The sequence below is a fragment of the Pseudonaja textilis genome, chromosome 2 (genome assembly GCF_049901715.1).
Source record: "Pseudonaja textilis isolate UNSWEBS1 chromosome 2, rPseTex1.2, whole genome shotgun sequence".
NCBI lineage: Eukaryota > Metazoa > Chordata > Lepidosauria > Squamata > Elapidae > Pseudonaja > Pseudonaja textilis.
The window spans coordinates 144,134,655-144,161,600 of record NC_141991.1 but is presented as its reverse complement, the minus strand read 5'-3'; the positions used below and the strand labels follow the sequence as shown (position 1 = coordinate 144,161,600).

The window sequence follows — 26,946 nt, the reverse complement described above, 5'->3', positions numbered from 1 at the left end:
AGCCTTCTCATTGGTATTTTCAAGCGACCCACCTCCAACTTTAAACAGGATCCCACCGCCTGCTTCCCCCCCCCCTTTTTCAGTTTTCCAGCTTTTGGCGGGGGGGCGCGGGGGAGAGGGAGGGGGAAGACCGGTACCCACGCAGCTCCGGAGGGTGGGGGGGAAGAAGGTGGTGCGAATAACGCCGCATCGGTGAGTTAGCCGTAACGCCGTGCCTGCCTCTTTAAGGTATACCCTGGAGCAGCTGGCCTAAAAGGAGCTGGAGGGCCAGTGCTGGGATGGATGAGAGGCATTAAGGCAAGTTCGGTGAGAGAGAAGCCGAGCCGAGCCAAGGGGCGCCGAGTTGTCTCTCCCGTAATGCAGCGTAGTGGGAAGGGAAAAGCCTTCCCAGAAGGAAGGGGTTTCCCTTTTTCTCCCTCTGATATGACGCGATGGCCGCCGTTTCCGTGGGATTCCCATCATTAGATCTTTCCCTTTTATAAGAATAGCGCTCTTAGGAAAGCGGGCGAGCATCCGTGTGTGTGTGTGCAACGAGAAAGAAAAATCAGCTTTCGGTGTGTGTTTGTGGGGGGAATTATGCCAAGAAAAGAAACGAGAAGCGAAGGGTTTCTTAGAGTTGCGGGACGGGGCTCGTTTTTGATTTTTCCTTTTCGGATCCTTTTGTCTAAAAAGCCACGTTCCCCTCCTCCATTCTGTGCTCCCGCATTTCCTTCCTGTCTCTGGACCTGCCTGTTAACGCCGCTGGGTTCCTGCTTTCATGTTCAACCATGAAACGCTTTGATTGGTCTTGGCTTCCTGTATCGTGTGACTCGGAATTACGATGGATGACCAAATCGTGATGAAATCACGGTTTGATGCAAATGTGCCATTCCAGTCTTGTCTTCCTCCCTATTGCTTCATCAATTCATCAGCTGTGTATTACTCCCCACCACCCATTTCTCTACCCCACCCCCAATTTGTTGCTAGGCTTAGTGTTAATCCAACCTTGGAAAACTGAAGTAGAACCAGAATTTATGCTATTTTTATGCTATTATTGTGTGACTGGTAACTGTCCTTTGATTAATGATGCTGCCTTCCCCACCTCTCCCACTCCCCAAGGAGCTCTTTTGGAATATGTTTTTATTCTTAAACTGGGTCTACAAATAGTAAGAATTAGTTCCAAGTAACAAGGTAGAGGAAGAGTTTGCATTAATGTGGGAAGCTTTAGTTGGCTCAGCTGTACTGCAAAAATAGTCAAATTCTATGGGGTTTAGCAGAATTTACTTCCATACAGTAATATTTGTAGATTTATTTAGTTGATTTATACCCGTGTCTCTTCCTTCAGAGAACTTGGGGAGCAAGGATGGACTGTATCAGTGGTGGTATTCGACTGGTTCTGCCTGGTTCTGGCGAGCCGGTAGGAGCGATGAGCAGCGGAGACCGAATCGATTCTCTCCGCCACTCTGCTGTTGGGCCCACCCAACTCACCTTTATCTGCTGAATTTGAAGTGCAGCTGCTTTGCAGGACACAGAATAGTGCTGCGTGGCAGCTGCTGAAGCGACCAGGATTGTGCAGGCTTGCAGGAGGCGAGTTAGAACTCCTCTGTGCCTGCGCAAATGCCTCTGCACCTGTGCAAAGTGCATGTTTGGCATGTGTGTGCATGCAAAGTTGTGCACGCGTGCAAAGCGCGCCCACCAAACCACGCCCACTGAACTGGCGGCAACTATATTTGAATCCCACCACTGGACTGTATCACTACAATACCATAAACTTACAAATCACATTTTAATTCATTGTATTCTGTGATTTCAGCTTGCATAGTTAATGGTTCAGCATGTGTTGTGTACAAAATGAGACTGATTGAACAAACCATAGCGTTAAGAATAAGAAACACAATCTTGCTGCTGTAGTTACCCTATATCAGGGGTAGGGAAACTTGGCTCTTTTATCATTTCTGGACTTCAACTCCCAGAATTCCTGAGCGAGCCATAAAAGGTTCCCCATCCCTGGCCTATTTTTCAGTTGTGGGGGAAATCAATTTTTGACTTGAATAGGACCTACAAATGTAGGACATATAAATATATAATATGTATTATACGATGTACATGATTACATGGGTTCTATGTCAAGGGGTTCTAGACCTGTTGACTGGCTGGCTTTGGCATGCCTAACTAACCCTTGCATTGAACCACAAATAGCATAACCCTGCTGTAGGTAGTATGTTTTATCAATCCAGCTTGTGTGGTTGATTGATGTATTATTCAGTGTGCTGTATGAGCCCCAGAAAGTTGGCTTTAATAAACTTATGGTTAAATAAAACACAAATAAGCATTCTATAGACAACCCTTTTTATCTTTGTGTAAGCATGTCCTGAAACTTCAATCATTCTCCTAGTAGAGGGAGGTTCTTTCAACTACAATTATCCCAGTTTAAGAACAGGACTTGGTGTATCTTATTCCAGACTTTTTATTCTTTGGGTTTATATATGTTTCAGAAGAATCTTGACTTTCCTCCAGAGCTAACTTTATGGGGTTTGCCCCACATCTCTTTCTTTGTCTTTCCAGGTTGGGGCCATGGCTACCTTTACACGGGAAGAGTTTTACCAGCAGCTGTTGAGCAGTTGTGTGCTGCCAACTGCTCAGCAGGGTTTTGAACAGGTTTGGACTCTGCTGCTCTTGTGTCTAGCTTGCCGTCTCCTATGGAGGTTATGTAAGTAGGGGCTCCGTTTGCATACATGTGAGATAAAATTGATTTAGCTAGTTTCCAGCTCAGTGTTTGCTTGCAAACATTTCATTATCCAACTAGATAACATCATCAGTGTGAATAAGTGTGGGGACTGCAGCCTGTTTATATAGAATAGTTTGCTCTGCAGGGGTATGTAGTTTTCTCTTTGGCGGTTCATTGATTAGGGTATTTTTTATTGTTTGTCTAGTGTTGATCCCTGTTTATCTGAATGTTGGTTGCTAGAGTGGATATGTTCCAGCCTTTTTTGCTTCCTCCTTATTTTTTTATTGTCCTTTTTGAATGGTATGTAAATTTGATTTATCTTGGTGTGTTTATTGATGGTTGATTTACCTGAATGCCAAGCTTCCAAGAATTCCCTAACATTTTTTGGAGTTGACTTGTTCAAAAAGGCTGATAGTTTTTCAGGAGTTTTAGTCATGTTTTCTGACTATTAGTTAGTATTTGGGGAGGCATTCTGCTACTTTCTGCCTGCCTGTCTTACATAGTAGCTGTTGCAGTCCTTGTACTATATGTTGTAGATAATATGAAGGAAATAATCAAAACAAAAATTAGCATTTGCAATGCTTTAGAAATGCCTGTAGAGAATTGAGACAGTGGTCAAGTTCCAATTTATTCCCTCAGCCTGCCTTGCCTTCTGCTGTAAAATTATGGTTGCTTTCCCACAATCCATCATGGCTGAAGAGGTTCTTGATAAGATTAACATGAGAATAAGAGAGTGAGTGGGGAAGAAAAGGCTATGACCTCATATGCTTGGCGTAAAGTCCACACTCTCTGGAAGTTCTATATGTCACAACAAATGATGGTTTATTGAGTAAGATATAATTGACTGGGTTCACATAACACATTCTGTGATAAACTGGGGTGTACAGCTTGTTCCTCCCTCCCAATCCCTGTCATATTGATTTCCCACTACTGGTTTTTTTACCACCGTCCCTCCCAGTAGGAGTGGGAATGACTGGAGGACTCAGGGAGACAAAATACTTCCCTTTCCACTTTTAATTCCCCATATATCTTGAAATTTCAGCAGCATAATCGGGAAACTTTTTAAAGATCTGAGGGATTATTTAAGGGTGGAACTCTGAGTTACTTGCTTTCAAACACCACCACCTCCACTACCCACCCTTCCCAAAACAGCATAAAAAGAGATGAATGGATCTTTCCGGTGACAGCATTTTGTTACTATGAGAAAACCTTCAGTGGTGTCCAGGTGGTTGGGGAAGCCTCCAACCCTGGAGAAATTGCCATTCCCTGCAATAAGCTTTGGTTCACAAACATCAGCAACTGAGATCATACACTAATACTCACACACAGACACTCCATATTATGGCTAGGTGTGTTGGGTGAAGCCAGCCATGGTGAGCTTCTCTTTTTCTCATCTGAGCTGCCCACCTCTTCTTTTTCAGCTCTACCATCCTATGTTAAGCACCTGAGCACCATCGCTAGTGGCTTCTATGCCCTCTACCACTTTTTTCAGCTGCAGATGGTGTGGGTTGTGCTCCTCAGCCTCTTGTGCTACCTGGTTTTATTCCTGTGTCGCCACTCAACCCAGCGTGGAGTTCTGCTCTCCATCACCATCCTCATCTATTTGCTTATGGGGTAAGTGAGGAATGTGAGAGGCATCATTAAAAGGCTGATACAGCCAAGAGCAATTCATGGGGAAAGGGTTACTTCATAGTATGTTGGGCCAACAGAAAGACCAGTCAATAAGGGGGACACATTTCATAAGGTAAACAGGTGTCCTTAACCATTGGAAGTTGGTTACAAGAATGCACATGGTGCTGTATTTATCTTGTTTTGGCCAGCCCCATTGTCAAGGCTTACCTACTTCATGAGTGGAGGCCACTCAAACTACCTAGACTTGTCCAAATAAAAATAAGTTGAATGATCCTTAGATTTTAATACCACATTTTATTTTTTGTATTAAAAAGGTCACTTCTGCAAACTTAACCCACCCAAATCACATGATGCTCAATCCCCAGGATAGTAATCGCAAAGGTGGGGGACAGTTGACTATATTGCTGATATTTAGGTTTATAATTTTTTTGATGGCCAGATTGATGAGAATAGTAGGTTAAATTGTCTCTGTGCCAGATAGTGTCCTCCAGATGTGTTAAATGTATCTTCAGTTTTGCTGTCTGGGAATTATGGAATTATAATTCAAAATATTTGTAGATTGCCAGGTTCAGAAAAACTGGACTTGTCTAAATAATACTTTAAACAAGCTAGCTAAGACACAATCGTTCTTAGTATCCATGCATAAACTATCATTTTAGCTCCTTCTAAACTCGCAAGCTGCATTTTTACAAAGATTTGTATTTCATTTCTTTCCAAACCTGAAAGGGCCAACATTTAAAATATCTTGAAACCATCAGTGTTCATACTAATAAGCATTCTTGTTACCGTATTTCCCCATGTATAAGCCACCCTTTTTTTCCAAAATTTTCAAGCCCAAAAAGTAGGGGGGTGGCATATACAAAGCAGGTACACTTTTTATACGTGAAAAATGCATAAAATAATAAAGTAGGAATAAACTGGTTTTCCAGCAGTATGCTATACTTTTTTGTAAAATTGTACGTGATGATACGATTACGAGTGCGAGTACGCGATAGAAATGCATACGCTAGGCATCGGCCTGAATGCTTCGTTCCTACTCTCGCTCCGATGCGTGATTGCTAGCGTCGCCCGCACCGCTTTCGCGTCATGACCGAAGTTGTAGATCTAGACGTCGAATTTTGTTTCTTTGTAAATTTTCTTTCTTCATAACTTGTTTCTCTAATAAAATATTTTTTTCAAAACTTCACAGTCCAAAAATTGGGGGGGTGGCTTATACAAAGGGGGTGCTTATACATGGGGAAATATGGTAGTTGAATGTCCTGATTTCTGACTTACTGTGATTTGGAGAGCACAATAAGTAGCTAAGTAGCCAAGTTTGATTAAAGTAAAAGCAGTTTTAACTTTGTCTGAGGAAGCACCCCCACTCCTCTGTGACCCGCCCTCCTTCTGTAGAGAGAAGACAGGAAGGAATAAGGCTGCTTAAGGCAAAGAAATGAAGACCAGAGAAAATGTTTTATCAGAATTTGTATTCCTCACTCTCATGTCCATTCCATCCACACCTGGGTCCTATCTCCACATATGACCCTTCCTCTGACACCCAGGGCCTTCTCTGTACATACATCCCATCATCTGATCCTTCACAAGGAGACTCCAGGGAGGCTTGCTAGGCCAAAACGTTGTCTCCCCCCCCAACCTGCTTTTGCTGCTAGCGGGCTTGCAAGGCTCTGTTTTGGGCCTAGGAGGCTGCAGGAAGTATGCCTGGATTCAGTGTTTAGCAAAGAGAACATTTGGTGCTAATACAGTATTGATTACTAAGTTGGGAATGTTTCAGGTAAACAAAACTATGCAGTCTCTTTCCTAAAACTGTTGGAGTCAATCTTCTTTCTTTATTCCATATCCTCCTCTTCAAAACAAGCAAGTTGCTCTGCTTTTTCATGCCAGGCGTAGTGTGGTAAGTTCAGAATGGGTTTTGTAGAGAACAGCTTACCTTAGGTCTCATCCATTTGCTCAATTTCAGAGCATGCGTTACACAATTTCCAAAGCATAGTTCAGGCTATTCAGCAGTTTGCCTAGCTGTTGCTTCATTACTTCTATTGCTGTCACAACCTTTATGGAGTCCAATGATCTTTTAAATTTGACAAGCAAAAAACACAGTAGATATTTCTCACAAATATTTTCCCTCTTCCACTTTGTGGTTTGATAGTTAACATAAAAAATTATGTGCTTTGTTACTATTCAGGCAGTTTGCAAACTTGTGTTTTTTGTTGTTGGAAGGCAACTCTTCATTTTGAAGATGGTGGTAAATTCTTGGTAATAAAATGCCAAGTAGAAAGGCTCACTTCTACTTGTCATTTAGAAAAGGTTAGAAATAATGAGAAGGTTAACCTTTGCTTTGTTTCCAATCTCCTTTTCTTGACTTGGTCTTCATAAAAAGTGGCTTTAGAATTGAAGCCATATGTGTTAAAACAAAATTCTTTCTAAGTACAAGTATGCAAAAAGTTTCAAGATTAATCCAAGATGTTTAATGGCTTTAAATATCTGAGTGTTGTACTAAGGTTTAAGTCAGAGGTCTTCAAACTTGGCAACTTTGAGACTTGTGGATTTCAACTCCCTGCCAGCTATTCTGGGAGTTGAAGTCCACATGTCTTAAAGTTGCCAAGTTTGGGGACCCCTGGTTTAAGTAGAAAGAGGTTCCAGCTGAAAATATACCATGAATAGCATAGAGATGCATGGTAGCTCTCTCTTTCTTTCTTTCTTTCTTTCTTTTTCTTTCTTTCTTTCTTTCTTTCTCGTAAAAGAAAGAAGAAAAAGAAAGAGGGAGGGATGGGAGAAAGAAAGAAAGGGAGGGAAGGGAGAAAGAGGGAAGAGAAAGGAATGTGAACGAGATATGGATGGATGGATGAATGGACGGAGGGAGGGAGGGAGGGAGGTGGGGAAAGAAAAAGAAGAGGAAGGAAGGACCACAAACCCTGGCACCAGGCACAGCTTCAGAGGATGCTTTGAAACAGCATAGCAAACAAGGGCTGGAAGGGACATCAGAGGTCATCTAGTCCAACCCTGCTCCAAGAGCATTGTTAAAGTGAGTTTCTATCTTTTGACCCACCCAGTCACGTGACCACCAAGCCACGCTTAGCCAGTCACGTGACCACCAACCTAACAACTGGTTTTGTGGGCATGGTCTAATTTGTGGGTGTGGCTTGGCAGTCACGTGACTGGCTGGGCATTGGTTGCTGGCTCAGTGTGGGCCCAGCCAGCAAGCCACACCCAGCCAGTCACATGGCCACCAAGCCACACCCACAAATTAGGCCACGCCCACAAAACCAGTTAAGAAATTTGAATTCCACCCCTGCATAAGACAGTTCTGTGGAAGTTAGGTATTTAGCAAAGTGATGGCATGGGGGGCGGGTGGAACTGTGTCTAGTTCTTTTGGCATGCAATGCCCTATAGTGGCATCCTGAGGGGAGAAATTGAAACAGTTTATGCTCAGGATGTGAAGGGTCTGTAGATATTTTCTCAATCGTCTTTCTAGTTTGGGCAGTACTGGATTACTGTTACTATAAATGACATCATAGCAATTACTGGAAGATTCCATAAATTTTGGAGTGAAAAAGCCAGAGATTAAGGAAAGCAAACAAGTTATAGTAGCATAATTCCTGAAATCAGGTGCAATTCACCCAGCCCTTTGACATGAATGTATTCCTTTTTATTGGAAAGTTAAGCAAGAAGAGGATTTTGAAACTTATATGGATCTTAGGGATAGAAAAGATAGCAAACAAAGGACTGATACCTAAATATATATATATAAATATATATATTGTTTCCTGCTTTTCTCTCCTCTATAGAGAGATGCATATGGTAGACACTGTGAGTTGGCACAAGATGAGAGGTAAGTGACAGATCTTCTTCTGTGCATATCTTCTGGTTTTAATGTGACAAGGTGTATCAGAAAATCTGTGTATTGAAAGAAAGTGCTGCCTTTCCAAAAGCATAAAGTATTATTCAGCATGTATAGCATTCATAGCTTTACAGCTAGGAAATTCTATCAAGGCTTATAAACTGAGTTGTTATTAGAAAGAATGATGCTTTTCTTATTATATGAGCTTCCATTCGTAAATCCCATTGGATCTGAAAATCTTCACTGGACTAAAGAAAAATAATTTGTGCTGGTAACTCTACTCTGAGGAAACAAATTCTTTAAGCTGCTTGTTAAGAATGTCAGCACTGACCTGCTCTCTCATTTCTACCACTAGGTGCCCAGATGATTGTGGCAATGAAGGCTGTGTCATTGGGCTTTGATCTGGACCGGGGCGAGGTACCAACCATTCCGTCCCCAGTTGAGTTCATGGGGTATATCTACTTTGTCGGAACTGTTATTTTTGGACCCTGGTTCCGCTTTCGCACCTATCTGCAGGCTGTAGAGAGCAGGAAAATAGTGAGTGAACTCCAAAGTCTATTATTGACAGTGTGGTGGGCAAGTTCTGGTTGGTGGGAAAGACTGGGCCACATTTCAACTTCAAAGATTTATTAAAAGTGACACCTTCAGCTTGGGCATTTTTCTCCGGGCTTCCTGCAGTTGCAAACGATCAAGCCATGACAGAGTTCTTTAATTTGTCTATTTAAGCTCATAATTGGAAAGATTTGGGCCATGGAGAATGAAGGACCTCTATGTTTTTAATAGAAACCATACTACAGTTACTTTTATGAAATGATTATTTGAATTAACTATTTATTTTCTTTCATTGATCAGAGTAGAAGCAGCCATATTTTTTATTGATTAGGTTGATATCATTCTACCTACATATTTCAGTGTTTCTTATGTAGAGGAGAAACAGTGAAGTGGAATGTCGAACACTATTCCAAAGCTTCAAAGATACGTTTATGAAGTATTTCTCTAAACTACAACCCTTCCTCTAGTCATCCTCTTCAGCTTGATATGGCTCATTCCATTAAGAGAGGATTGTATCACCTTTTTTTTTTTTTGGTGCAGGGGGGGATGCACTCAGTCTTTGAGTGACTTGCTAAAGGCCCCATTGCGAAACTTAGGTGGACAGGGACTAAGAAGTAGGAAATAAAGAAGCTCACAATTAAATGGAAGTGAACTGACTTAAAATATAATTAAATCTTATTCAAACATTTATTTATATGCCAACTCCCCCATTAGAATATCTCTAGACCAGGGGTGTCAAACTCAATTTCATTGAGGGCCGCATCAGGGTTGTTTTACCTCAGGGGGGGCGCGTCACCAGGGTGGATATGGCCAGCATATTTTCACTCGTGTCGGGAGTGTGTGTGCCTGTGGTGGCCCAAGTGCTCTGTCAGTGAAAATGGGCTCTGAGCTCCAGTTTTGGCTGTGACGGCCTCCTGCAACCCTCTGCCAGCAAAGATGGAGGTCGGGGGGGCACGCGTGGCCCTCGTAAACTGCTTTCGCTGGCAGAAGTCACCATGAGTTGGTCCTTTGCTGTTTCCAGGGCAGCCCTGCAGGCCAGATCTAAGCACCCGGGCCTTGAGTTTGACACCCCTGTTCTAGACAATTATCAGCCACCCAAGTAGACCAGATAGAAAACACACAAGATCAGCAAACTCTACATTATTGTAAGGTTTTTTTTAAACAGACTTGCAAGTCTGAAGGTACAAATCTTCCACTATCTTTCTTTACTGCCTGATAAGGCAGGACAGATCCTTTCTAAGTTTCTTTCTCTGCCCATTTCTCAGCTGTGGGCTCCCTTCCCTTTTAGCTGATCATTCTCTAGGCAGCATTTCTACCCCTCATCTCCCAAAGTCATTCCCACAGACCCAGAGGTGGTATTCAGCAGGTTCTGACCAGTTCTGGAGAACCGGTAGTGGAAATATTGAGTAGTTCGGAGAACCAGCAAATACCACCTCTGACTGGAGATTTTGCAGTATCCTTCCCCTGCCACACCCACCAAGCCATGCCCACAGAACCGGTAGTAAAAAAATTTGAATCCCACCACTGCACAGACCATGATAGCAGTACTCAATTTTAATTTCATTTATATTAGAGTATTAGTTTATATAATTTTGCAATTGCACTGAAGTTTAAAACAGTCTTCCTACCTCTTCAGTAATCTCCTCCTTCTATTGGAGCTTAATTTTGGAAGGGATCCTATGAATCAGATCAAGGTTGTTGCATCTATGCCTGGGGCTGGACATAAAATGGCGGGGACTGCTTTGTAGCTGATGGAGATGCATGTGAATGAAGAACTACAGCAACTGGAATCCACAAAGAGGATGCTCATTATATAATAATTGGTTTTGGTTCTTTCCAAATAGACTTTTTCCTGGTTTCAGAAGGTCTTTCTGAGCTTCTTCCTCTGCCTTGTGTGCCTCATCATGTCCACCTGTGTGGCTCCCTATCTCTTCTCATACTTCATACCCCTCTACAGCTACAAGCAACTTAGGAAGTAAGTGCCTTGCTTTGAATTGATGTTCTGAGTTTCAATTTCCCATATGTTCCCGCAGCTGGAAATGAGTTTGTTAAGGAAGCATGCCAGCAGAGCTAAAGGAGTTTTCAAACACCAAATTCTGAATTAAAAATCGAGTAAAACTTTAGGAAAAAAACCCTGAGAAATATTAAAATGAAATGTTTTGAAGTTTCTTACCTTAGTTAATGGCTCCAGCAATACCTTTGGATTTTTAGCTGTGGCAAGACACATTTTGGGATTAATATTTTTAGATATTTTTTAAATATTTTTAATATTTTTAAAAGGATTTTTAGTATTCCCCTGACTTACTTTGGGGTTGGCTTTATGATGCCATCAGCCCTGGATAAAAGAAAATGGAGTAGAATCAACTGTACAACTATGCCTTTGAAATGTCAGCTCAGTTTTGTGCAGATTACTAGCTCTACATGGGTAGATTGGAAGTAGCAGCCCACCTTAATCCCTCCAGTTTCATTCTAAAAAGTACTGTTTAAGGAGTGTTATTAAGAAGAGATTCTGGAAATTGTAACTCACTGAACTCAGTAGGCCTCTGGTTTGGTGACTTCACATTTTGGATTTTACAGTTGAGAGGTCAAGAGAAGCTCAACAATTGTGGCACCTTTCAACAGCATGGGGAAAAGGTTATATGCCACTATGTTCTGAAAGGCCTCTTACTGTCAGAGTGTTTTTAATAGGGTGTCCATCATGCACTTGAAGATTATTGTGATATGTGTTATTAGACAATTTGGGATAGTGCCTCAGGTCCTGATCTTGGGTCTGATGAAAAAAAAAAGAAAAAGCAGATTGTTAGCTGTTTAACATTTCTCTTTACCGTCAAGTAGTGATTCTTGCTGGATATTGTGTCTCAAGTGAAAAATGATTTGAGGAAAGCACTATTTACCATTGTGCTTCCTCAGGCAAAAAAAAATACATTAAGTTGATTAGGACAGAGGAAATCTTTCTCTCCAGCTGAGGGTTCTTAATGGCTTATATTTCTGTGTTAGAAAGATGAGCATTTGTCTATGGGAACACTCGGGCTACAGCAAATCCACTTGCAATTTCCTACAATTAAATTGTAGGAGTTAGATTTTATCTATGCTGATCGTGTATTTCTAAACCACATCTTGTTTATCTTATTATAAGAAAAAGTGGATAAGAATGACACTGAAGCTTGTAGTTCTGATACTTGAATGTTGTATAATCCTACACTGCATGAAACAGAAAATCCAAGGAATATTGAAACATTTTAATGCAGGAATAAGGAATTGTGATTGTTCAGAAGTGGCTGAACTCCTATCAATGCCAGCCAGCAACAGGAAGAGATCCTGGAAATTGTAATTCACTGAACTCAGTTGGCCTCTGGTTTGGTGACTTCACATTTTGGATTTAACAGTTGAGAGGTCAAGAGAAGCTCAACAAATGTGGCATCTTTCAACAGCATGAGGAAAAGTTGTGCATGTCATACTTTTCCCGCATGTATTTAATTTTCTCAGAATGTACAGTGACTTAAATGAACTCCTTTTTTCTCGCTTTCTATCAGCTTTAACTTTGTTTAATCCTTCTCTCTCCTCCCTTACTTTCTCTCATTGGGATCATATCCCTCGTGACAGGAAGCGCAGAAGCAGGTAATATGACTTAGATGATAGTAGTTGGATTCTTCCCTGGTCAGACATCTCATTCACAATTCGTGACATCTACATGACTGTTGTCTACATCTCCATTTGTTGTGTCACTTTATTGGGAACATTGTGACATGAGAGTTCTTTCAAGCTTATGTCAGAGATGTTTGTGTCCCAGCAATTGTGGTCTTGTACATTGGCATCAAGTCATTAGGGCTAATCATGTGACACAATATGTCTTCAGAGGTCTCTAAACTTTCCTGTGGCCTGTAGATAAATTCCTGCATTAGTACCTCCTATGGTTGCTTTGCTCTATCAGTATGTATAGGTCTGCCATATTACCTTGAAGCCATTCAACGGTTCAATTCCTCCATAGCAGAGGTGTTATATAAATTACGTAACAGCCAGTTTTGACAATTTGTCATATTGGGTAGTGTGATGACAAAAATCTGAGATCAGTGGACACAAAAAATTATTTTTTATTCTTCGCATGCTATCACAATTCCTTAGAACATTAGTAAAATTTGAAAGACATTTTTTTACTGAGAAGATGGCTGAAAAACAGATGTCCCTTTAGTAGAATAAAATTGCTGAGAAGTTGTTAGCAATATTTTGGAATGCCACAGGTTGTTGGAAGAAAAGAAGGACTATGAAAAGCCAACATATCCCAGCTCCAAATAGCCTACCGAGGTGAATTTATGCTTCATCCACCTAATACTATGGTCAGCCCTAAACTAAAGAAATAGGTGCATTCTTGGCGTAGCAGCTATTATTGGAAAGCAAAAAAGCAGATGATTAGTCAGGCCACGAGACTTTCTCACTAGAGATCAGGTTGCTCAGCTGGAAGCATACACTCCAGAATGGACTCTCTAGATCCATGTGGCACTTCATTGGTTTCTTGAGAAAGAAATGCCACCTCATGGGTGCTGGGATCCATGACACAAGATACCAGTTGGAATATATTTCAGAAGTCAGTGCCTTAACAGCAGCTACTTTGCCTGTGAAGTGTATAACAAGTTTAAAATCCAGGTGACTTTCTATACCACGGAACATCCTGATTTCTCCAAACATTAGTTAAGAGTCATTACTTCAATAGATTCCATGACTGGAATTAGCATGTAGTATTAATCCATATCTGCTCATATTCATAGGCTATTTCCTAGCTGGAAAAATCTACAATTTGACTTGTGTACTTTCAAGAAACGGCAACAGTGAAGAATAGGCAGCTCTTGACTTATGTCCCTTTGTTTAGCAACTATTCAAAGTTAGGAGGAAAAAAGTGATGACTGGTCCTCACAGCGATCGGTGATTCGGGTGCTTGGCAACCATCATACATTTACGACAGTCGCGGTGTCCCATGGTCACATAATTTCCATCTTCAAATTTGACAGCTAGCTTCTGACAAGCAAAATCATTGGGAAGCCGGCAGATAAGGTCACAAGTTGCGACTCGCTTAGTGACCACTATGATGTGTTTGATACCTGTGGAAAAAAAGGTCATAAAATTGGCTGCCTCATCATGCTTCGCTTAACAATCACACTGTTTAATGACAGATTTTCCTATTCTATAATGGTTGTAAATCAAGGATTACATGTAGGAGTGAAAAGGGCTATATTGTATATTTTTTTAAAAATAAACAGATTCCTCAGCTATGTATCTCCAGGTGCAGTTGGCTGCAATTGCCATTATGCCTAATTCTGGCTGAGAAACTATTAGAGATGCAGTGGAAAGCCTGGATCAGGCCTTTTTGGTTTTCTTCCTAGCCAGAATTAATTCTTTTTAAATCAGCATAGAACCTCCACCTCTGATCCATCAGGCCTAGTCTAGCCCAGAAGAGGAAATGGCTCTAATGCAGTTTTCTACAAAAATTAATCAATGGGTAGCTTGCCAGGAGGGAGAAAAAAAAACAATTCTTTTTGTTTAAGAGAGCATGGAAGAGACAGGCAAGAGTAATTAGAATGAGAGCAAAAAAAATGGAAGCTGAGTCAAACAGGAGTGATCTTGACACATAATTGCCCCCAAATGCCCCTTTCTAGTTTTAAGTGGGAGCAATAGGTTTTTGTGAGTTTTTATGTAGATCAGGAGATGAGTCTTGAATCTAGACAGTCCTAAGAAAAGTTTAATAGAGAGACAAGGAAATTTCTAGTATATCTCAAATGGTATAACATGACTTGGTAGGGAAGGTTAGATTATCCCAGAGGACCCAATTCTAGATTTCTGAGGTAAATGAACTATTCAACCAGTAGAAGATATTTGAGTTAAAATTCATAGCCCTGGTTGACTTGCATGAACTCTTGTGGATTAAATCAGTTGCAGATTTCACCAGATAGTCTAAGAGCTTTGTACCTCCTTTCCCGCCAATTGAATTTCATCCTCTTCCTACGACAGCGATAAGGACAGTGTGGTGGGTCAGGGGTTAAGATGCTGGGCTTTGTTGGGCTGGAAAGCCGGCAGCCCAAGTTCGAGATCCAAGTGCCACTTGATGGGGTGAGCTCCAGTTCTCGCCCCACCTCCTGCCGACCTAGCAGTTTGAAAGCATGCAAATGTGAGTAGATATATAGGTACCACTTTGGTGAGAAGGTAACAGTGTGCCGTGATGTCATGCTGGCTACATGACAATGGAAATGTCTTTAGACGATGCTGGCTCAATGGCCTTGAAACAGAGATGAGCATTACTCTCTATACTTAGTGGAGTAAAATCCACAGGAATTCCTTTACCTACTTTCAACAGCTGTACTTCACCATATTGCAGTCTAGCATCATGAACGAAGTCTATTAAGGCAGAGCTTATAGAAATAAGTATGCATGTGGCATTAAACATTGATAGGTAGATTCTGTGGGGAAGATCTCAAACATGTAATGAATGAAAGCAGATCTAGGAATATTTCTCAGTTCTTCTGCAAATAAGGTTGGAGGAAATTCCAATGGCAAGAATGGAAAGATTCTCAACTGGCTATAGGAAATGTTTGGAAGCTATTGTTTCAGCCAAAGGAGTATTACAAATTCTGAATGCAACTTTTGCACCTACTATGTTTGCTATTTTCTTTCTACGTGTAAGTAATGCCATATAAATAGTAAGTTTGCACTCAAATTTGCAGAAAATTATGTTTCATTTTGTTCCATGTACAATTTCTGTTCACTTAGAGATTTATTGAAACATACAATTTGGCCAGAGGTAGCTCAATGCTTGCATGCATTTCTGCCTTTTTAAGAATTGGCCCGTTTAGAGAATAGGGTTATAATTTAGAGGCCTGTGTGACTTATGACAAATGAGCATCAGCATGCAAATTTGTTTTAATCTTTCATGCTAAATAGCTTATGAAGGGACAAACTGGGGCCATTAAATCCATCTGTTTTTCCTCATCATCTATTTCCTCATCTATTGTTTAAAAATACTTTGCAGGTGTGTGGGTTGCAACTATAACATTGCTTTTTTTCCTTTCTAGATTCACGTAGGCACTTAAACAAACTGCCAATACATACAACAGTCTCTAACCAGTGTATTAACTTATTTCTTACTTGTTTTCTGTTTGACTTCTCTCCTTTTCTTTCCTTTCTTGTGCATGCCAGAAGTACTTTAATGAGGTAAGTCTCCATGGGGCCTTAAACTTCTCTTGGAAAATTGGGTGTGCAACTATTTCCCGGGTTTCTAAATTCTCATCTCTTCTTATGTGCAGGTGGCTCAGGGCTTATGAGAGTGCCAGTTCCTTCCATTTCAGCAATTACTTTGTGGGCTTTCTGTCTGAGACTACAGCCACCCTGGCAGGATCAGGTTTTACAGAGGAAAAGGAGAATTTGAAATGGTAAGAAGGGGTGGAAGATGGCACCTAGAATCATTTGCTTATAAGCTTTAAATTCTCAAAGCACAATTGGGAACAAAGTAGGCAAATTGGAAATGTATTAAAATATATATGAAAAGCCTAGTTGGAGGAAGCTTCTAATATATCTTTTAGGAATGAAGTAAAAGATCATTTTTCTTTGAGATGCTGGTAATCCTCTTACATTTGTTACTGTTTTTATTCCTTGTCGACTTTTGATCTTTCTCTCAGCTTTTCTCCCATGAGCTTAAGGTAGTGTGCATGACTCCTGTAGGCAATATATATATATATATATTAAAAAATATTACATATTCTTTGCTCCAAGGTGTCCTTTCCCACAGTGGTTTTCTTTCAGTGCAGAACACTGATTCCTTAAAATGATATTTATTCACAATCAATTTCATGCAAATTTCATATATTTAATTGAAATCTTCCTGTAATTTTACATTTCTCTATTTATCTACCTTTTGCATGCCAGTCACCCCTTAGTTATGCGGTATCATTTTTTTGGACTCCCCCTCCTCGCTATTTATCTACACTAAGAGAAAACACGTGATTTAATCTCATCCCTTTTAATCTTACCAGCAGTGAAAATACCAGGAGCATCCACTCTCACTAAAATCATTATTCTTCAGGTTATGGAAGCTACTGAAAAATTCTGCCATGTTAATTTAATTGGGCAACCAAGGACTGACAGAACAATATTGCCTGCTTAATTATAAACATAGTTTTGTTGCTTAATGCATATTTAATGAATAATGCAGTATTTCAAAATTGAAAATCAATTGATTATAAGGTTAGAATAGAATAGAATAACAGAGTTGGAAGGGACCTTAGAGGTCTTCTAGTCCAGCCCCCTGCCTAGGCAGGAAACTCTACACCATTTCAGACAACTGCAGTAATTGCAGTTAACTGCAGGGTTGTGAGAATTGAGTTGGCCTTGGTGCACTCACTTGCGTAATCATTGCTCCTCAGAAGACTGATGGTAGTCCATAAGTTGAAAAAGGCTGCCTACCTGTTTCTTTTACCTGTTCTTGAGATGCTTGGGGGTGATTTCCATGGGAACCACAAAGCTGGGTTCTTTCATTCCTATTTTTAAAACAAATACCTTGTTTGCTCCAGATTCTGTAACCTATTATTATTTTTATATTCAAGCCACTTTCCTGGAACAGCCATCATCAGACTATTTCTAAAGTTCCTGCTAAAATAGAAAAAACCTTAGGAGTTTCACATCTTTTTAAATATGCCAGTTGGACAATTCTAGCTCAGTAGGTCCTTGATGGTAGTCCATAAGTTGAAATAGACTGCCCACCTGATCCTCTCTGCATTTTGCCCCAAGTAATTGTTGATTCATTTCTCCTATTTAGGGACCTGACAGTATCTCGTCCTGTGAGGGTGGAGTTGCCACGTTCTATGGTGGAGGTGGTAACCAGCTGGAACCTACCAATGTCACGATGGCTAAACTCCTGTGAGAATGCTTATATCTGTGTTGTCTTTAGGACACTTAGCTTTAAGTGCCTGTGCCTAAAATCCTGTGCCTAAACTCCATCAGATAGAGGAGGTCATATTTCTGACTCAGGGGTGTCAAACTTGCACCGTCACATTACGTATGGCAACTTTTTTCTTCTTCACTAAACTGGGCATGGGCGCAGCCAGTACCTGGTGAGTTTGGCAGCCCTGTTCTAGCTTTTCGTTCTGCTCTTATTACTAAGAGGTTTCAATAATGGTTATATTGGCTGAGGGTGATGGGAATAATCTAAAAAAACAGGATGAAGAAAAGCTAGGCAAGATGCTTCCTAGTTTTATGCATCTTTCGGTAAGTGCAGAGGTAGACTAGGGATGATTTTAAGTTGAAGGTATAAACCAGAGATGTCAAACTCAATTCTACTGAGGGACACATCACGGTTGTGTTTGACCTTGGGGTGTGTGTGACCAGAGTGGGCGTGGCCAACTCGACATCACTCGTTTCAGGGGTGCCTGTGGTGGCCCGAATGCTCTGCTAGCAAAAACGGGCTCCAGATACCTATTTTCAGCTGCTACGACCTCTTGCACATACGGCCCTCCCAAGCTCCGTTTTCACAGGCAGAGAGTTGCGGGAGGTTGTGGCAGCTGAAAACAGAGCTCAGGAGCCCATTTTTGCTTACAGAAGCAGACAGGCCAGTCCTTCGCTATTTCCAGAGCTGCCCTGCGGGCAAGATCTAAGCACCCCATGGGTTGGATCCAGCCCCCAGGTCTTGAGTTTGACACTCCTGGTATAGACTTTCAGACATTTCTAAGTGAATTGCAGTGAGATGGTTGATTCAGTCATGGTTTGGTCAGGATCATATGCACTTTCTGCTCTCACTGTGGTTTATAAATGGGTGAGATCATACGTTAAGCCGAGACTAAACAATTGCACTTTGAGTGATAACAATTTTGGAGTTGTGATTTAAAGAATGGATAACTTGATTGGTGCGACAGAAGATGGACTGTGAGCTGTGCTTGCTAGCCTTTACCTCTACTGATTTATTATGTTCATTGGATTTTGCCCCTCACTTACGTGGTCTGAAGCTGTGGGTCTGCCCTTCTAGATGTCACACATGATTTTAGAATCACTTCTGAGAAGTCTGCTTCTGTAGGACTGTGTCTGTGTTGCAGCACGTGGGGAACTGTGAAGTTGCATGCTTGAAGCAACACACACACGCAAACCTACCTCGCTGGTGATGGGATTCTAATCATACAGCTGTAAAAAATATATAGCTAAAGTTAATTTTTGACAAATGCCAAATAATTGTCTATTTTGCTAATTTGTGTCAAGAGATACAGGGCCTCCTATGAAGTCTGATCTTGATCAGCAACATCTTCAAGCCAGAAATAGGGAATAATCATTACAAGGCATAATTAACCTTCAGGACTCATTACCAGAAATGTGATGGCCATCAGCATACATGCTTTTAAGCAGCTTGAATAAGATCGCAAAGGCCATGGCTACAAGAAACCATTAGATGGAATGAAATATTCAGAGGCAATGTTTTTATGAAAACTGATGGCTTGAGAGATACCAGTAGCTTTCAAAAGGATGCTAATAGTTCAGTCTCATAGAGGATCTGGACATATAATTCTTTAATGATTGGAACAGTGGCCTGGAGTTTGTGGAGAGGGCAAGAAAAATGACTCAGGTGACCAATTCCATCTATTTCAGATGTCTTTAAGAACTCCTTGAAACTGGGGACCTTCTCGGCCATCATTGTAACTTATGCAGCTAGTGCCCTCTTACATGTGAGTATCCCTTTATAAGCTCATTCCCATATTCCATTTCTGTATCTTTGGCAGCATGAACAAATCTTTAAAAATCTGGATGCCAAGCCTTAAATGTTGTCAAATTCGTGTATTGTGAGGAGATCTCAGTGCATCATTATATAATGACCTACAAATTCCATCATCTAGTTACTTGTTCTATCTCCCCACACGTGCAGTAAGAAGTAAGTCAGATAATATTTAGGAGAGATTGAGCAAGATAGAATGGCTGGAAATAAGCAAATAAATACATAAATAAATCCCTTTTTGGAGTAAAGTCTGCTATTTCCTTCTTGCACTCTCTCTAGAACCTTTGACCAGGTTCTTTCTTAAAGGCATGTCAACTATGTGAAGGTTGGATTCATGGCAGCTTTCAGGGTACAGCAGATTTATTTCCTCAGAGGATCAATAAAATTTCCTCCCTGCCTCACAATTACCAGGGGAGTTTTCTTTGCATTGTCTCCTCAGTGCTCTGGCCTGGCTCACTATGGTGGATCTTCACCTTTCCTCAGACCATATTGCTCTGCTCCAGACTCTTGATATCGAAATGGATTTCACTCTCAATAGTTCTCCCCGGACCTCCTCCTCTACCTTTCTGTTTCGTCTTTCTCTAAGTCTGCTGAGTAAATCTTCCTGGTGATCTGGTCCTTGAAGCCATCTCAGATGCTGGCGCTTATATTCAGCTTTCTCATCAAATTTGACTTCATGCTGATCACTGGCACAACTTTTGACTTAGTTATTTAACTGGTTTTGAGGATGGGCCATCCAAGTTGACCAAGATACCAACAACATCACCTTGCTTTCCTGAAACACCTTCTCCTGGGCTCCATTTTGGAAGTTGGTAAACTGCATAGTTTAACTTACATTGCCAGTATTTATGAAGTCTATCTTCCAGGCATGCTGTTTTGGATTCACAAAACACAATGAGCTGTTGACATTAAGATTTATAATGTATAACAGGAATGTAGCGTGATGATATATCTATTCATTAACTAAGTTAGTGTGTTGTGGAAATAGATCCTACCACTTGCCAGCTTAGTGAGGTAGGACTGTTTTGTTTTGTTAGAGAGATGACAGGGAGGCGGCTAGAAATCTGGATCTTCAGAGATATGAATTGCTTTCATTCATAATGATTCCTATTCAGTTCTATGTGGTGAACTTTCTGCAATTAGCAAAATTGATGGAGTAGGAGATGCTACTTGGAAAAATTTTGTCTTCCTTTTGAAATTTAAAGCTTCATTTGTTAGAAACTCTCAGAGATACATTCCATAGATTTCCTGTAAACTAGACCTAAGATAATCATAAGTGAGAATCTCTGGATTCTGTTCAGCAGGCTGCTTTATTTATTATTATTTTGATTGATTTAAAAGCATTTCTGCCCCACCTCTCTGGCACTACTTTGCATGCTTGGAGAAGCTCTAGTTGCCTTTGTATCATTTGTTGATCAGCCAAATGGGGAACAAAATCAGTAAACCAAAGGAACGGCAGATTGTAACAAGCCAAGGAACAAAATAGGCTATTGTTTGTATAGTTCAGCTGACCTTAACATTGTCAGAGCTGCCATCATAGGCCTGAGCTTTGCATTCACTAGCTTCAGTCTGCCATAAACTATGGGGGGGACGGAGCCAATATGGAGGAGGGAACTACTGTTCATCGTGCTTTCCAAAGGTCAAAGTGCAGCCCCCACTGAAGAGACAGTTACCAAAACAATGTATTCAAATAGAATTGGACAATAAGGGACTAGCAAGGGGAAGGAACTGGACAGGGAAAGTTAACCAGGAAAGTTTGCTGTGCAAACATCAGTTTGGGCTTTGCTATACTGTAATCCACTTGACTTTATATATACCTTTCATTACAAATGGAGTCGAGGGTCTTTCTTAATTAAAGGACAAAGTTGGGGCACCTCTGACAAACTTGTCCTTCCTTCTCCTGTGTTTCCAGGTTGTTTCCTTTTGGGGAGCGAGATCTGTTCATATGAGAAGAATTCCTGTCCAGTTTTGATGTGGCGTCTTGAGAAATCAGTGGTCCTGGCAGTTGTCCTATGCATCTACCTGTGCAAAGGGGCTTAGAGATGGCTGTCCTAACTACAGTCTCATTTCTTTTAGGGGCTGAGCTTCCATCTGGCTGCTGTGTTGTTGTCACTTGGCTTCATCACTTACATTGAACATGGTGAGTCATTCACTGCTGTTTTTCTCCTGCTGAGGTGTTCTGCTTCCCTTTCCCTTCTCTATTGTCTGATTGCTGTGCCAAAGCCATGTCAGATAAAATACTGTTTTATATATTTTATCGTTGCTTTTATTGTAAATAATAGACACACAGCATTATAAATTTAACAAATAAAAACTAAAAAAATAAGAATATAATAGCTAGGAATTAAGGTAGCATCCAGTGAAACATATTCCTTAAAAAGATGGGAAAAATCATTCCTAACATTCATACTAGGAAGATTTTGATCAGCAAGTAAATTTTCAGCCGGCACTTAAAAGATGTGATAGTAATGCTCACTCCTCCACTTCCTCACAGTTTTAATATGGGCACCATCATCACAAAAACCAGCCTGTTAGGAAGTTGCCAGATGCCATGTAGCAACTTTCATTGTCTTTAGAAAAACATCCCCTGAGAATTATTGTTAGATCTTTATCTAATTTTTCATCTCTTTATCTCAAGGCTGCAAACATACTCATGCTTCCCATTTCCCCACAATCACCCTATGGGCTGAGACTGGACTGGCCAAAGTCACTTAGCCAGCTTTTATGCCTAAAGCAGTACTAGAACTCACCATCTCCTGGTTTCTAGCTCAGCACCTTCGCCACTATATCATACTGGATCACAAGCCAACAAGACCCATAATTAACTGTCTTGAAATGATCTAATGACAGATGCCATTTTGCAGTTCCTTGTACACCCTGTGGCAAACTTTTAAGTTTGCATTTTTCTCTCCTTCATTTGGGAGGCAAAGAATATTTAAAGCTGCTGTCACTGCAGATAACAAATTGGAATGCTGCATTGAATCCCAATATAGGAAATTCGTTTGAAGCAAACATTTCTTAGTTGAGCAAACCAAGAGTCAAGAGCTAAATCTTGGACAACTTTGAGCACCATTTTGCTTGCCTGATTTCCATTTAGTTCTCAGAAAGAGGTTGTCTGTCATCTTTGATGCCTGTATACTCTCCAAGAAGTGTCAACCAGGATGCTCACATCGGAACAGCACGGTAAGTATATGCTGAAATCTCAAGGGATGAAAGCCCCTCCCCTTTTACACCTAATGCGAGAATAATGTTCTAGCGTGAGGTGTGCAACTTTGACACTGTAGGACTGCATATGGCCCTTGGTTTCTACAACACATCTGCAAGAGATGGGTTTATACTTCATTTGCTCATTGTCTCTCTTTCCAGTACACAAGAGAGGAAAAGCAGGATGTCAGTGAAAGAATCCCTACCCCCTTCTGACTCTGGCCTTGTCTAATTCTTGCGTCAACCCTATCCCCTGCAGCCTCAACTGATTGTGCCAAAGATTGTACCTTGGGTCTAGCACAGTGGTCTGCAATCTTAAACACTCAAAGAGCTGTTCCCCGCTTCCCACAGAAAACAAAACATTGGGAGCCAATAATTTAACAACCAGTGTGATTGGGTGAGCGTGGCCAACTTGATGTCACTCACTCCCATCCAGTCACCTCCTGCTCTGGAATATTGAGCGAGTCTCCATCCCCTGCCATCACCCTTACCTTCTCAGGCCAGGTGAGGAATGACGGGGAGGGGAGGGGCCAGCCAGTGGTGGGGTCAGCTGACAGAAAGCCGCAGCAGAGGGCCAAAAGAGCCGCATGTGGCTCCAGAGCTGCAGGTTGCAGAACCCTAGTGTAGCAGGATCCGGCCTTCCTGATCCTGAAATCTCTTTCAGCTGTTGGGTCTGTAGATCATTGAAGCCTGATATAACAAGGCAACATGTTGCTGCTTATATGAAGCCTCTTGACTGGACTGTTTCTGTTGGTGGGTGGGGAGTGGCGGGTTGAATTTCTGCTTGTTTACAGTTGGACTGAACCTCTGATGCTTCTGCTACTACAGAATCTGTGGGTTCGTCTCCTCAACGTGCTCTTTGGGGCTCTCGCTGTCTTCCACTTGGCCTACTTAGGCTCATTATTTGATATGGATGCCGATGAGACTATGGAAGAACAGGTGAGCTATCCAGGATAGTGGTGAGTGGCAGAATAGAAGTTTTATGTCATACCCGTATTGGACATATTTTTGGGAGGAGTCCAAAAAAAATGTACAGGTACAAATGTACTGATGAACAATCAACTTTGTGTCCAGTCTTTGCATTCATGACCTTTGCAGGTCTGTGTAGTAAAGGAAAGCTGAAGTGAGATTATAACATAGTTAAGGTTTCACTTATTAACCACTTCGCTTAATAATTATTCCCAGTCCCAATTGTGGTCATGAAACAACTGCCAATACTATCTGAGAGACCCTTCCACCCCTTTATTTTAACCTAGTTGATCTAATAACGTGCGGATGTGCCATACAACAGCTAATCTCATCTCATCTGCATGGCACCAAGTTTAGGGAGCGTCCACCAGGACTTCGTGAAATTTTCCTGCAAATTCAGAGGGACATAGAATCATCTCTGATCTGCCTTTCTCGTGATGTCTGAAGCCAAATCAGAAGGAAAGCAATATGCCTTTGCCACACTGTGGTAGAGCAGACAAAGATGGTATTGGGAAATGGTGGAGATCATCACCATCATCCAGACCACAGGCAGGTTCAGGTAGACCTCACTTAACCAATGGTAATTGAACTGTGTAAGTGACACAGTTGTAAAGTGCAATGTCAATCATCACAACTGCAGTTACCGCAGCCCCAGCTGCTGTTGTTGGGTGAACCTCATGGAGCTGCAGTATCCTCACGGTCATGTGACTGCCATTTGCCACTCCCCACCAGTTTCCCCATTTAATTTGCTTGTCAGAAGCCATCAGTTGAAGGTTACAAATGGCAGTCACGTAGCCTTAGATTGTAAGTGTGAGCTAGTTGTGGGGTGCAAGGTCGTAACTGTGAGCTAGTTGCGGGGTGCCCAAATTGTGATCCTGTGACTGCTGGGCACGTTGCAACAGCTGCCGTTATAGCTAAGGATCACCAGAAGTTCCCCTTGTTCAGCTCCTTTGTGATTTCAAAGGATCATTGAACATGTGGTTGTTCGACAACAAATGCCTATAATTTAAAAGGGAGGGGAGGAAATGGAGTGCTTTTGTCAAGCTTTTTATTGCCACCAGGTCACCTGCTTGAGTTAAAAATGCTCAGTTTAGAGCATTGTTTGTGCATATTGGAGCACAGAGTACCTCTATTTGAACTAAGTGTTTCTCCCTTTCTGCAGTGGTTCACTCATAAGATGATTTCCAATGTCCCTTCTTGAAAGTTTGTTCCTCACCCCATCCCCACACACCCTATGGCCAACTTCGTTTTCATGGAAGGGGACACCTTTATTTGGCCTAATTTTGCTTATGGCAACCAGCTATGGGGAAACAAGCATTTATTAAGGCTGCTGATGTTAATCAGATAATCGGATCTTTGTTTATTACTTGCATAAGACTGCACTAAGTATTGCTGGTGCCTATTGAAATGTATCTTAATTATCCTGAGGAATGAAAACTAAAAAAAAATTGCTAACAGCGAGAGCAATGACAGAAAAAGGAAATCCCTCAGTACAATCATGGAATAGAGGGAAAATCCCACTAAGCAAGGCTCAGCCTTTCTGAACTTCATTGGCCATCATCTCCAGTTAGTCTGGAGGTTGGTCAACTACCAAGTTGGCTGTGACAAAAGACTAGGCCTGCGTATTTATTTGAAAGGAGATTGTCTAAGCTCTTCCCTGTCTGAATGAAAGCCTCCCCACTGTCAAGAGTTGTCTGTGCCAGAATCTGACTTGGCTGATGTGCTGCTTTTCCCTCTAGGGCTACGGCATGTCTTACACCATCAACAAATGGTCCGAGTTGAGCTGGGCCAGCCACTGGGTGACCTTCGGGTGCTGGGTCTTCTATCGTCTCATCAGCTGAAGCAGGACTGTCATGTGAACTTGAAGAGATGGAGCAGGGGATGGGTGGAGAGGCAGAACTGAAAAGACTCCTCACCTTCAAGAACATTGGATGCCCGCCATCGACTTGAGTGCCATGGATATGGACTGATTCATTCTTTCTCTGGGATGCTGATGGAGGGAAGGGGCTCCCCAGCAGTTCAGTTGTGTGCCCTAAAGAGGGGAGGAACGTGCGTCCCATGTAGAAAAGGCTGGTCGAGTACCACAGTATTTTCCTGAATACCTATTTTTAAAGAGCCTTTTCTTCCTTTTCCAACATGGTCTGCACTACAGTATCTATAATATTCTTCCATTGGCTTCCTGGGGCTTGTAGAAGTTGTTATCTAGAAGGTACCAGATTGCCAGTTCAGATATTATACCTCTTGTACCTTTTTGAGGAAAATCTGGCTCCTGCCAGGTCCTTGTTTAACACTCCCTCTAGTGGTAATTGAAGAAACTGCACCAACTTTCCCTCCCCTCTGAATTTGTTTTTACTGCATGTTTTTTTGCCTCTTTTTGCTCTCTAGCGGCTGCAGGCGGGAGCTGCACCCGTTGCTTCCGAGGTACCTCTTATTACTCCTTATGGAATTCTGTCTTTGGTGTAAAGCCTGATGATTAGCCAGTGGGAATCATGATGCTTTAAACAGCATTGAAGATGCTGTTGATTATCTTTATAAATAGGGCAGTTTGTGTAGATGTAGTAGCTTTCTCTGTTTTGCTTCTTGGATTTTTCAGACAATCATGGCAGAAGCATTGTTGAGGCCAAGGCGAAGAGGGCTGGAAAGACTGGGAAAAAGCACAAGCAATTCTAACTAGGGATAATCCTCAAGGAGAACTGAACCGTTTGAAATGTTCACTTATCTGAATCTATGGATTTCCTGTTAATTTCAATTTTTATCCGCTGTGATGATGGGGCAGAAACTGGCAGCGTTTTTAAAAATCGGAGCGTAGCTGCCTGCTCAGATATTTAATTCAGTGTCAAATTCTGCACAGAAGCTTAAACTGCACTAGTAATAGCATACAATTGATTTGGATTAATTAATCTGGAATAACGCTTGCTCCATAGTTGAATATATTGTGAATAAAGTGCCCACTAAGGGTTTTTAAAAAAGGAGGGAGGGAGAGGAGAACCATCGTGCCTTGACATATGTTACCCTCCTGTCTTTTTAAAAAAACCCAACAGCTTATTTGAGTGGAGGAAGTATTCCCCAATTTCTGTTACACAGTATTTACAAGCTAAGGATTGCGTTGTTTCCTTTGTCATCAACGCACCAATAATCCCATGGCAGGATCTCTCCTGAAATGCATACAAGCTGTATACTTCCTGTTAGAAGTACCACCCTGTCATTGGAGCAAAGAATGAACCTTTAACCTGTTTTTGTCAAGGGGGAGGGAGGCAAGATCACGACTGGGAACCACAGGATCAGAATATTCAACACGGACAATACCTAATA

At 41.5% G+C, this 26,946-nt stretch overlaps 1 protein-coding gene across 16 annotated transcripts; it reads left to right on the top strand.

Moving 5' to 3' along the window:
• On the top strand, positions 1–26,186 carry PORCN (porcupine O-acyltransferase). Of its 16 annotated transcripts, none has more exons than XM_087925657.1 (15): positions 10–192; positions 1,325–1,566; positions 2,545–2,689; positions 4,129–4,321; positions 8,122–8,165; positions 8,530–8,711; positions 10,571–10,701; positions 15,909–15,923; positions 16,016–16,141; positions 17,524–17,624; positions 19,338–19,414; positions 21,538–21,601; positions 22,559–22,644; positions 23,494–23,604; positions 25,374–26,186. In XM_087925657.1, the coding sequence occupies exons 3-15, from the start codon at positions 2,554–2,556 to the stop codon at positions 25,473–25,475; spliced, it is 1,368 nt and encodes a 455-aa protein (XP_087781783.1). In that variant the 5' UTR covers positions 10–192; positions 1,325–1,566; positions 2,545–2,553; the 3' UTR covers positions 25,476–26,186. The 16 variants fall into 16 exon arrangements, with proteins under 16 accessions (XP_087781786.1, XP_087781783.1, XP_087781782.1 ...); XM_087925663.1 differs by lacking the exon at positions 1,325–1,566 and adding an exon at positions 12,330–12,344 and having other exon boundaries at positions 81–192; XM_087925653.1 differs by lacking the exon at positions 1,325–1,566 and adding an exon at positions 12,330–12,344 and having other exon boundaries at positions 142–228.
• The last annotated feature ends 760 nt before the right edge of the window (positions 26,187–26,946 follow it).